Source organism: Photinus pyralis, unplaced genomic scaffold (assembly GCF_008802855.1).
Source record: "Photinus pyralis isolate 1611_PpyrPB1 unplaced genomic scaffold, Ppyr1.3 Ppyr1.4_unclustered_Scaffold335, whole genome shotgun sequence".
NCBI lineage: Eukaryota > Metazoa > Arthropoda > Insecta > Coleoptera > Lampyridae > Photinus > Photinus pyralis.
Window position 1 is genome coordinate 17,171 of NW_022171384.1, and position 9,054 is coordinate 26,224.

Below are 9,054 nucleotides of genomic sequence, written 5' to 3' on the forward strand. Positions count from 1 at the left end.
TTTAAGGTTCCTCTAGAGTCTTCTAAAACACTGAAGTAACTTTAAGAGAGTCTCCACGAACCTTATAGAGGATTTTAGACTCCAAGAGGATTCAGAGATCATGAGCTTTCAAGAGCTATCAAGACCTAGGTTATAAGTTACAGCCCCTAGAATTTTTTTTCGAAATTGTTTTTTTGCCCATAACTTTTGATTGAGAGGTTTAATCGAAAAAGTACGAATCGTTTTGGATTCTAACACCCATATCCAAAAAGGTACGATGATCTCCAAGTCCTCCTAAAGCCTCTAAGCAGCATTTACATGTTTTTGAGAGTGCTTGAGATGCTCGAAAGGCTTTTAATAATCACTAAGGGTAATTAATAACCCAATCATGATAGGACGCTTTACCGATCTGTAAATGATTTGAATGAGCCGAGCCTTTAAGGGGTTAGATGCTTTACTAGAAAAGAATTTGAAGGTACTTAAGGGACATTAAAACGCGCTTTCATATATCTAAACTAAATAAAATCTATAACGGGTTTTATGAACCTTTAACGATGGCGAATAGCATTAAATTCAAAAATTTTTCCAAAGTCTCAAAAAATCTCCAAGGGACTTCGCCAAGGCTTTAAAGTCATTAAGATTCTCGCATGATTTCAACTTTCGAGAGCACTTAAGAGCCTTAAAGGGAAGGGCAAACTTTAAGTGCATTTAAGAAAACTTGAGCCCAGTCTAATGGGAATATCGAATATCTTTTAAGACTTGAAGAGTAGCCAAAAAGAAACAGAAGTCGAGAATATGTAACCCATACAAGACTTGCAAGAAGCACTATTAAAGCGTATTGGACATTTTCAAAGGCTCATACAGGGGCTCATATGAACCTTCAAGGCTCTTAAAGAGTCAATAATTAAAGGTCCATTCTTGGAACCTCTTCAAAACTCCTACCGATCCTCAAAAATTTGAAACGTTTTTAAACACTATATGTTTAATATCCGGGGGGATATTATTAAACTGCACTGAGTGGAGAACGGCCTCATTCCCCAAATTATGGCCTGGACGCTCAGATGCAGGTGAACTAAAGACGTTTTATTCAATAGTCCCTTTATTCTACTTTTTGTACAGTTTATATACAGAATGATTGTGCACATTGCAATTACCTACTCTACATATTTTGATGACAACGTTATTAATAGTATACAATTTCCTACAACCCATTTCCTAATTGCTCTACATAAAACCTACGATAATAATTTATTGTTACTCTTGCTTAACTGCTTACTTGCCAATTGTTGTAATGCAACTATTCTAGGTCGTATTTACGCGAAACTAAATTCTTGTTTGATGAATATTAAACATTCTGCCGACTCGCGACAGCTCCAACGGTGTTCTGCCCTTGTGTTTCTGGTTGAGCATATATTATTGGTTCCATCTTTATGTCTTCTGTTGTTTGCCGGGATGGTTGTTGTCGTCGTTTATACCAGATATAACCTCCTCCAATAGCCAATGATGCCGTAATGATTATTATGGTAGTTAGAGTGCTCGTCATCATTGAATGTGTTGTTACTTTCTGCCATGCAGTTTCCCTAATGTGATTTTGTAGTTCTTGCTCCTTATCCCTTAGCTGGTTCAACTGTTCTCCGGCCTTCACTACAGGTTCTTCCAGTGGATGTACGTGGTGTGGGTGCCTCTTGGTATGTTGAGTACTGATATTAACGTGTTTGATGTAACTGCCGAGTACCATTATAGATTTATCTCTTCTCGGGTTTAAGATGCTTTGCCTCGTTTGTAGTCGACAATCCTGGGATAGGTTGATGATTCCCGTATTGTTTAACATAACCTCCTGTCGACGTCCGTTGCATATGATTGCCACTCTTGTGGGTTGTTTGTTTTCCATGTAAAGTTGTTTCCATATGGTGCTGGTAATTGTATGTTGTTGAATGTTACAATTGCTGTTCTCCGTATGGTTGTAAATTTCCCTTATGATGCAGTTAGGGCTGTCTTCCATCTTTAAAGGAATGGGGGTGATCTTCATAATCACGTATTCCGTGATCTCTGCCACCACAAACACTCCGAACACGCGTATGTGAGTGTCATTCCGTTGCACCATTGTTCGTTTTATTGGATGTGCCAAAATTTCCATGCTACTGGGCAGCTGTTGTTGCGCTGTTAAGATTACCTTCCTGATGTGGGTTTCTGACAGTAAGTCGTAAAAGCTCCCTCGTTGGTAATGTACTTTTAGTACTTTGTGGTAGTGATTATAAATTTCACTAACCAGATTCATCGCTAATTGATATGTATTAAGTACTTGTATATTTAGCTTGTTTTCGTCGATTTGCCTATACCATTTTTCCATGTGATTTATCGCCTCTATTCCTTCATTTAATTTAAGGCGAAACCTTTCCAGCTGGTTTGTAATTCTCGTCTCCGTGTCATTGAATGTAGAAATGGCGGATAACATTATCTTTGTTTGATGCTCGGAATTTCGAATAACTTCTTGTTGATTCTTGTTCAGTGTGTCGATTTCTCTATACACCTCATCATTAACTCCAAAAACTGATGTTAAGATGTCTCCTAAGATTCCTCTTCTTTCACGTACACCTATCACGTGTTGTAGACCATCCTGTAGCCATCGTAGTTGGTCTTTTTGTTCATCCATGTGTTGTACCAATGTTTCACAGTGGGAGTTTTCTGTTAATGATGTGACGTTATTGCATAGTGCCTTAAACTTGTCTATGCTAACAGCTGCTTTTTCCATATCTTCAGTTATTCTGGTTTTACTATATTGGACCTCGATTCTAAATATTCCTCTCTCTATTCTTGCTTCTCCAATGTGTTCCACATATAGTCCTGGTTTAGGGTATGTTATGGTGTAATTTGCCCCTGTTGTTACCACCATTAGAAATATTGCGATCAGCAACGCCTTAACTCCTACCCTCTGTGATCTGGCAGTGCTCACTAGTGATGTTGATGTTTTGACGCGCTCTTCATTATCGCCTGTTTCAGAATTTAATGGTATTAATTGATGTATGCTGCGTTTTGATTTTTTCCCATCCGCTTTGGTGACGGTTACTACTCGTACAGTTCCATCCTCTGCTGGGTGTACTTCTTCGATCCTTGCTAACGGCCATTTACCAGGTGTTAAATGATCCTCTTTGATCAGAACCACATCTTTGACTTTGATATTATCCCTAGCGGTCTTCCATTTATACCGCTGTTGCAAGTTGTGTAGATACTCCGTTGACCAAGCTTGCCAAAATTCTCTCTTCATTTTTTGTAATAGTTTCCATCTACTGCCCAGATTGACATTGTTGTCTCCTGTTTCTTCAAACGGCTCTAATATAGGTTTTCCAATCAGAAAGTGCGCCGGTGTTAATAGCATGCTGTCATCTACTACTTCTCCGGTGTTAATTAATGGCCTCGAATTTAGACACGCCTCTATCTGTTGAGTTAACGTGGCTAATTCTTCGTATGTTAACGTCGCCTCGCCTATTACTCGTCTCAGGTGATATTTAAGTGACTTGACGCCACTCTCCCAGATTCCACCAATATGTGGACTTGCTGGTGGGATGAAATGCCATTGCGTTCCAATAGAAGTGGATTCTTCTTGAACATCCTTCCCTTGCACGATGGGTTGAACTTGTTCCAGAATTTTGCTGGCACCCACGAAATTTGTACCATTGTCACTGTATATGTGCTGACAACGTCCTCTCCTGGCCGTGAATCTTTTTAGTGCTGCAATGAATGCCTCTGTTGTCATATCACTAACAACCTCCAGGTGAATTGCTCGTGTTGCTACAAGTGGCCGCGATTTTGCCATTTCTTTTGGTTCCTCCTTGAATGGTATTCTGACGGTATATCTTCCATCTGGACCTCTGGTGGTGGTGGCAACATAATGGTCTTCACACCATTGATCTTCTTCGCTCTGTCGAATTGGGACATCTACCTCCTCCAGTTCCCAAAATTTGGCTAATTGTTTGTCCTCATTAATCACCGATACCATTCCTAGTACCGGTCTCCCCTTCTTTGCTGGATACGTGATTTGTCCAGATATAACCCATCCGAACTGCGTCTGTTGTCCAAGTAGCTCGCTTTCTGTCTTCTTGATCCCTTCCATTATTATTTTTGCATAATCGTGTGCTCCTAATAAAATGTCTATTGGACCTGGGATGTTTAGGGTTGGATCTGCCAGTACCACATTTTGCCAAGATTCCATTTCCATCTTGAATGATTGCCGTGGTAAATTTTCGGTAATTTTGGGTAGCACGATCAGCTCTGTTGTTAACATGTATTTACTTGAGTGCCGTGGCTGCAGATGAACCATAACTTGGGACCTTGCTGTCTTCGGTTCATTATTTCCAAGCCCCGAAACCATCGCAGTTATCTTGGTTCTTGGTAGCTTCAGTTCCTGGGCCGCTTGTTCGGTGATGAAGGATGCTTGTGACCCTGGATCCACCAAAACCCTCAGCACTTGCTGATCGCCCATTATATCCTGGACTCTCACCATTGCGGTTGCCAACAACACTTGGTGGTCTTGTCTTTTCGTCTCCATCTGTCCCGACCTTGTGACTGCGTGGGAGGCTGATTTCGCTGGTCTTGTAGCCTGTGTTGATGTTCCGTTGTATGGGGTGTGCAGCATGGTATGGTGTGGTCTGCTGCATGTTGCACAGTTAATTGTGGAATAACACTTGTATTGTTGATGATGTTTCATGCACCGGATGCACAGCTGCTGTTCCCTAACGATCTTCATCTTTTGTGGTGCTGCAAGCGTCTGAAATTTCGGGCACCTTTCCATGGAATGATGTTGTTTGCAGTAGTAACATGTAATTGCGCTGGTGGGTTGCCATCTTGACTTCGATGTTGATTGCTCTTGGAATTGTTTTGGTCTTTGTTCTGATGCCTCCAAGGACTGGAACCGCAACTTCAAGAACTCCATCACTTCTTCTAATTTGGGTATTTGACTTGGTTGCTTCAGTGACTGCTCGAACAGCTTGTTGGTTTCAACATCCCATTTGTCTGATACAATTTTTATTACAATTGTATCCCATGATGCTGTGTCTGTCCCCAAATTATTTATTGCTTCGAGACACCCACGGATTGTGTCATGAAGCCGTTTCAGCTGTTCCGCGTCCTCTTTCTCGACTGCCGGAGCACCCATCATCTTGCCCAGTAAGTTTGATACCATCAGCCTCACGTTGTGATATCGATTCTTCAATATGTCCCAAGCCGTGGCGTAGTTCTGCTCGGTTATCGGTAGATGTTGTATTAATTTGGCAGCTTCTCCATCCAAATGGCCTTTCAGGTAATGCATCTTCTCTGTATCCGAGAGTTCTTCATTGGAATGTATTAGCTTCTGAAACAGATCATGAAACGGAGTCCAGTTTTCATACCCAGTTCGGAATGTCGGGATCCTTATTTTAGGCAGCTTGATTTTTGACGTCCGTGTAGTGTTGTCCTCACACTCGTTTTTTAGGTGGCTTTGTATTCTGTAGTATTCTTTTTGTGCTTCGCCAAACTTCTTCAAGGTAAAATATTCGTGAGCAAATCTTACCTCATTGACTTGTATTTCTACTTCGTTGTCGCTTATCACCTCCCATCTCCTTTGCATGTCGTTATATAACGCTTTGCATATCTTTCCCATCTCCCGTTCCTTTGTAATCTGAGCTGCTGTTGTGTAGAATTGTTCAATGCGAATCTCCTGTCTTTTGACCCTCATCAATTGTTCGTCCATTTTTCCATCTGTTTCAGTGTTCTGTAACCCATTCAAGTATGCCTTTGCAGTGTTGTATACTGCCTCAATTTGGTCCATGAAATTTGTTGCATAATAATCGTGTTCTGAAATTTTTAATTTGATTATCTCCGTGTGATTGTTCCTTGCCTCCCGATGGTAATCTTCTAATTTCGCCTGCCGTTCTTCTATGTATTTTGCAGTCTTCCGGGCTGCTGTATCCTTTTTTGAGTTGGACAGCAGTTTGGATATGTCATTTCCAATCTCCTGCTGCCGTACCACCAATTTATTCATTTCCTCCATTTTGGATTCCTTTTGATTATTTTTCCGCTATTTACCCTTTGCCACGGGGTGGTTTATTTTCTTTGTTCCTTCTAAAAATTTTCGGTCACTCACCCGTTAATCCTTTTTCGTGTGGTGTTTATTTTTCGTTTTGTTTCCTTTGACGCCTTCCTTAGCGCCTATTACCAATTGGTTTACCACTTGCCTTGTTGGGTTGGTGGTTATTTCCTTTTTCCGTTATGCAGTGCTGTCCTGAGCACTCGGTTCCTCCTAAAATTTTTCAGTCACTCACCCGTTATTCCCTTTTTCGGATGGTGCTAATTCCTTAGTTCCTTTTTCAGACGTCTTTTTCCTTATTTTGACGTCTTATCCGGACCGTCCATCCATAGGTCGCTGGTTCAAATCCGGCTCGAAGGACCATGTTTAATATCCGGGGGGATATTATTAAACTGCACTGAGTGGAGAACGGCCTCATTCCCCAAATTATGGCCTGGACGCTCAGATGCAGGTGAACTAAAGACGTTTTATTCAATAGTCCCTTTTTATTCTACTTTTTGTACAGTTTATATACAGAATGATTGTGCACATTGCAATTACCTACTCTACATATTTTGATGACAACGTTATTAATAGTATACAATTTCCTACAACCCATTTCCTAATTGCTCTACATAAAACCTACGATAATAATTTATTGTTACTCTTGCTTAACTGCTTACTTGCCAATTGTTGTAATGCAACTATTCTAGGTCGTATTTACGCGAAACTAAATTCTTGTTTGATGAATATTAAACAGTTATTCTGGTGTAAACCTACCGTAAAACCCTACTTTCTGCGTGTTAAGTATACCGACAATATTTGCATCCCCTTTATTTTCTTTCCAGCGTACATAGTGAAAACCAACCACCAATTGTACCTAATTTGTGATGATGAAAGGTCAAAAATTCCAAAAACACGTAAGTCTGGATAGTTAAGGGGAAGGTTAATAGAAGATTTACCATAGTTTTAGCTTGCACCATCGCACCCCCCGGTTATCTCAATTTTAAAATTATAATATAATATGCACCCCCACCCACATATTATTTTAAAGGCCCTATAATTTTCTTTATTTCTGTTTATGATTGTATCGAAGGGAAGTTTGGGAAGTATGTTTTTGTGCACTCCTAATCTTTACCACAAATCGTTTTTTGAAATTTTTGTTTACACGTTTCAAAGTTTTTGTGCGCATTTGGATTTAAATACAATCATAGGTAGGTACTGGTTTTTCTGGAATTCTTTTTGAATCGTCCAGGACACGAAGATTTTTAATAGTGAAACGCTATAGGACATTCGTGAACTGTGTGGATATCTTCCCATGATTTTTATGGAACCTTCTTGAACATTTTTAATTACTGGCCTGCCTCCGTCATGGAAACTAATTCCTGACAGAAAGTAGGCATGAAAATGAAGGTTTCAGGACGATTTTGGGTAAAGATTTAAACCTGTTGATTAACCTTAAAATACCGAGATGGCTACTCAATTCTACTGATGCTCTTTACAATACTTGGAGCATTCACTTATTCTGCAATGGAAGTGCTTACGCCTATTCTGATGTGATTTTTTTGAGATCTGGAGCCCATTCTGAAGTCAATATTCAATTGGTTCAAGCATCTGTACAATTAATAATAATAATAGTGTATATTTACGCCTAGGGCAATTTACAATTTAAGGTACTTACTATAATAATAAATAATCGTACCTAACAACTGCGTCTAACTTAAAATTATTTTTACTCTTCAAAGCTTTTAAAATTGAACGTGTTACTTTACTTCACTACTTGTAATTCTATTTTGAAAATATGAAAATGATTTTGGAATCCGTTGAAAATATAGTGCTTTCTGCTATATTCGGTTAGGTCTGCCGCTCCCCCTTAGACCAGTAGGAATCTAAATGGTATTATATGCCTAAGAAACTTAAGATGTACAAACTATAGGATTGTTTTTCACCAAATTGTTTCAGCACTGCAATTTTGACGATTTTCACTACATTTAGTAGGTATCCACTTTATGTGAGAACGTACGTGAAAAAAACGAAATCCAAAACGATTGTAATGTAATCAACATTATTGCTTGATAGTCGATAGGCTCGGCGTTATAAATTTTATAGGGCCATCAACAGTTCGCGTATGCTTATAGTAATTGTACTAAAGCCCGTTGATATAATACAGCAGGACCAGAGCATTAGAATATCGTGAGAATTTTTCAGTTACTTTGATTTTCCCAAATTGGAAACGAATTTTATTAACCAATTACGATTCGTTAATTACCCTCATATACTTCTATTGCGATTATAATAAAATCACGGAGGCCCAATACGTAAACAAACTACCTACAGTGTGTCCGATTTTTCTCCACCTATGGCCATAGTTTCTTCTGCTGCAATATAATTTCTAAAACCAATAAACTTTCGAACGGCAGCGAGAATTGCACATCTTTTACTAAGGTATGTGGTGATTAGAGGTTTGGTACACTCGCGAAACGTTCATCTATTAGTCTATCTTTTTGTTATGCCCTGAAAGAGTTTGAATGTTCAAGGGAAAGAATTCGTTTTCAACTAACTCCAACTTTAGGGGTGTGTCTCGAAGGTATGTCGAGAATTTCTTACCCTTTATTGCCAATGTGGTTGGCTTAGAGAGATCACTTTGTGTATATTGCATTTTATTGATTTCGAAATGACTTACAAATCAAAACGGCCCCTTTATTAAGGGCATTAATCAGAGTTCAGGGATGCGCAAATCTGGTCAACTGCAGAAACGTAAAACTCCACTTTTTCAAATGGACAGCCTTATATTCTTTTTAAATATTTGAATTTATGAACTCAAAAGAAGTAGTTTCATAAAATGAATCCTATACTCGTGTTAAAAAAACCGAAGAAATTAAAGATTTTATAAATCAACCATTACTAATTATCTATTAAGGGCTATCCAAAAATAAATAAGTTAAAAAACCTTGTCGAAGCAATATACACGACTTTTATCGACACTGTATGGCTAACCTTATTTTCAGGTTACAAGACTTCTCATAGTATAAGAT

The 9,054-nt window shown here is 39.0% G+C and overlaps 1 protein-coding gene across 1 annotated transcript; it reads right to left on the reverse strand.

Moving 5' to 3' along the window:
• Nucleotides 1-961: 961 nt before the first annotated feature.
• On the reverse strand, nt 962-6,367 carry LOC116182055. Its single transcript, XM_031502545.1, has 2 exons — nt 3,275-6,367; nt 962-2,128 (listed from the first exon to the last, which is right to left on the reverse strand). Exons 1-2 carry the CDS (start codon nt 6,002-6,004, stop codon nt 1,325-1,327), a joined length of 3,534 nt encoding a protein of 1,177 aa, XP_031358405.1. The 5' UTR covers nt 6,005-6,367; the 3' UTR covers nt 962-1,324.
• Between the last annotated feature and the right edge of the window lie 2,687 nt (nt 6,368-9,054).

What these genes read in the sequence shown, in the direction of transcription:
- LOC116182055 (XM_031502545.1), bottom strand. Translation starts at nt 6,004, where the DNA reads ATGGAGGAAATGAATAAATTGGTGGTACGGCAGCAGGAGATTGGAAAT. An exon ending in CAGGAGACAACAATGTCAAT is followed by an intron (nt 2,129 to 3,274) that starts CTGGGCAGTAGA and finishes GCGCAACAACAG; the next exon opens with CTGCCCAGTAGCATGGAAAT.